The sequence below is a fragment of the Nymphaea colorata genome, chromosome 11 (genome assembly GCF_008831285.2).
Source record: "Nymphaea colorata isolate Beijing-Zhang1983 chromosome 11, ASM883128v2, whole genome shotgun sequence".
NCBI classification, from domain to species: Eukaryota; Viridiplantae; Streptophyta; class Magnoliopsida; order Nymphaeales; family Nymphaeaceae; genus Nymphaea; species Nymphaea colorata.
In genome coordinates, this window is record NC_045148.1 from 16,318,121 (window position 1) to 16,320,873 (window position 2,753).

At 47.9% G+C, this 2,753-nt stretch overlaps 1 protein-coding gene across 1 annotated transcript; it reads right to left on the reverse strand.

The window, feature by feature from the left end:
- Positions 1-258: 258 nt before the first annotated feature.
- Positions 259-1,320, reverse strand: LOC116263533 (chlorophyll a-b binding protein of LHCII type 1). The gene has a single exon (XM_031643272.2). It carries the CDS (start codon positions 1,252-1,254, stop codon positions 451-453), a length of 804 nt encoding a protein of 267 aa, XP_031499132.1. The 5' UTR covers positions 1,255-1,320; the 3' UTR covers positions 259-450.
- Between the last annotated feature and the right edge of the window lie 1,433 nt (positions 1,321-2,753).

Sequence of the window (2,753 nt, forward strand, 5' to 3'; positions counted from 1 at the left end):
AGAAGATTCATTCTGATTAACAGTGTGCAGATTGGTATTTATTTCAGTACATTCTATCCAATTCTGGTTGCTCAGGGGATTATAATACATATAGAAAAACAAGTATAAGGCGATCAGTTGGTAGTTGCTTTTGTTTGATTGTGAATGCGCTTAGAGTCTGTAAATCTGTCACATGAATCCACATGTTGAAGAAGGTAGGTGCCTGTAAAAACACACACACACAAAGAGACCTTGAGAGAGGGAGAGACAGAGAGAGACTTGGACAATGAATATCTCTTGATTAATTGGAAAAGGTTCTCACACTAACATGACACAAACTCTTAATCCTTCCATTTCATGTACAAACCACCAGATCAAACGCCCCCACATAGATGATCATGACTCTTTTTAACTCATTCACTCAATCCTAGTCTGAACTCTTCATCCGTCCATCACAGTCGGAGAAAGGCCTCACTTGCCGGGGACGAAGTTGGTGGCGTAGGCCCAGGCGTTGTTGTTGACGGGGTCGGCGAGGTGGTCGGCAAGGTTCTCGAGAGGTCCCTTGCCGGTGACGATGGCCTGAACGAAGAACCCGAACATGGAGAACATGGCCAGCCTGCCATTCTTGAGTTCCTTCACCTTAAGCTCGGCGAATGCCTCGGGGTCGTCCGCGAGGCCAAGTGGGTCGAAGCTGCCACCGGGGTACAGGGGATCTGTCACCTCACCGAGCGGTCCGCCGGCAATGCGGTACCCCTCAACGGCACCCATGAGAATGACCTGGCAGGCCCAGATGGCCAAGATGCTCTGTGCATGGATCAGGCTGGGGTTGCCGAGGTAGTCGAGCCCTCCCTCGCTGAAGATCTGAGCTCCGGCCTTGAACCACACGGCCTCACCGAACTTGACGCCGTTCCTGGCGAGCAGCTCGGGGAAGACGCAGCCGAGTGCGCCCAACATAGCCCACCTAGCGTGGATCACCTCCAGCTCCCTGTTCTTGGCGAAGGTCTCGGGGTCGGCTGAGAGCCCAGCGGTGTCCCAGCCGTAGTCACCGGGGAACTCACCGGTAAGGTAGGATGGGGGCTCGCCGGACAAGGGGCCGAGGTATTTGACACGGTCTGGGCCGTACCAGGGGCTGCCGGAGGAGGCCACCCTGGTGGGCTTGGAGACGCTCTTCCTCATGGTGACGCGCCCATCACCGAGCATCTCTGAGGCGGCAGAGGGGGTCAGCTTGACCGCCTTTCCGGCCAGAGTTGGGGAAGACAGAGCCATGGTTGCCATTGCTTGCTCTCTCTTCTCAGATTTCTCTTCTGCAAAGGTGTGTGGGTGAGTGAGTTTAAGTGGGGCGCTGGCCCGTTCTTTTATAGTGTTCCGGGAGAGATGGAGGGTCCTTATCTGAAGAAAATCTAAATGTGGTTGCTCATTGGCTGCCTGAGAAATGGCGAACAACGGAGAGCCAGACGCTTGGCAGGCTGTGGAACCACAAGTCAGAGAGATATTTGGGGCCAGATTGTAGGAAGCTGGACGTGATCCAGAATCTGATATGGTGGTGGCTCCGGCAAATCAGCACCATCCACGTGGATTTCATATCTAGATATTGCTGGTGTCACCCAACCCTGGTGAAACTCTTGATTTCCTTGAGTGGTTGTTGGCGTACTGAAGGGTGAAAAAAATTGAAGTCTTGAGCGGAACAGAACTTTCGGGAGTAACTCTAGACATGTAATGGGGCATTTGTTTCTGAACCGTGAGGTGATCTCACAGATCTTAATAACAATACCCTTTTCTTTGTATCTACCAAATGGGATGAATGCTTAATCATGATTATGAGTTTAAGTCTCAATGAAGGATAGCAACAAATCTTAGCCCAAATAGTTCTGTGCTTAATCGCAACTTTGGATGAAGCTACTGGAAGAAAAGCATTAGGTAGTCCTCTACATTAATCAGTAATCTAAAGCTTTCAGAAGAAAAAAAAAAAACATCACCTTAAGCAAGTTTTGGTTTTGCTTTGCAGGTTTCTTACCTGAAGAATGGGACAAATTTATGCAATATTTGTTGTACCCATCGTTTACCCCAACAGTTGTCTCGTTACTGGTTGCGATTGTTGCATATGAAGTTTTCAAGTATCTAAAAGGAAAAACAGAGTAAAAGTTAGAGGAAGGGTTTGATTCAGATGCCTCGCCTAGCGGTTGTGTTCAAGTGGAAGTTTTACATTTGACTCTTTCATGCTGCTTTACCTTCAATATTGGATCCTATAAAGGATAAGATTCTCTCTAACTGTCACAGTTGAGGACAGAAGTCCTCTTCTCAGCACTTGCATCACTTTGATGTTCAATCTGCTCGAGGACCGTCTTTACCCTTATTAAGTCAAGAGGCAAACTTGAGTGTGAAGGATAAGTATTCCCTTGACAGATTAGTGAACAGTATCCAATCCATACATAAGAAAAGTGATCTGGGGTGTCCCTGTTGTACGTGTGCTGCAAAGAGTAGCTCATACTGTTGAAGTAGGTGTTTGTTTTTGTTTTCGTGAAAGAACAATGCCACCCAAGCTGCGTCGTCAGTTTTCAGATGCATTGTATGCTTCACAGGAAATCACACTCGACATGTAAGCAGAATCTTATATCAGAGTCCAGAATCCGGCATGACTCCAGCCTAGAGTCATGGTTGGCTTGTGGTGGATACTCATAGGCTAGCTAAATACTTTGACTGGTGAGAAAACGCCGGTAGAAAGGATGACAAAAACAGACCGTTGTCATTAAAGCATCTGTATTTTTGTTGTCAGG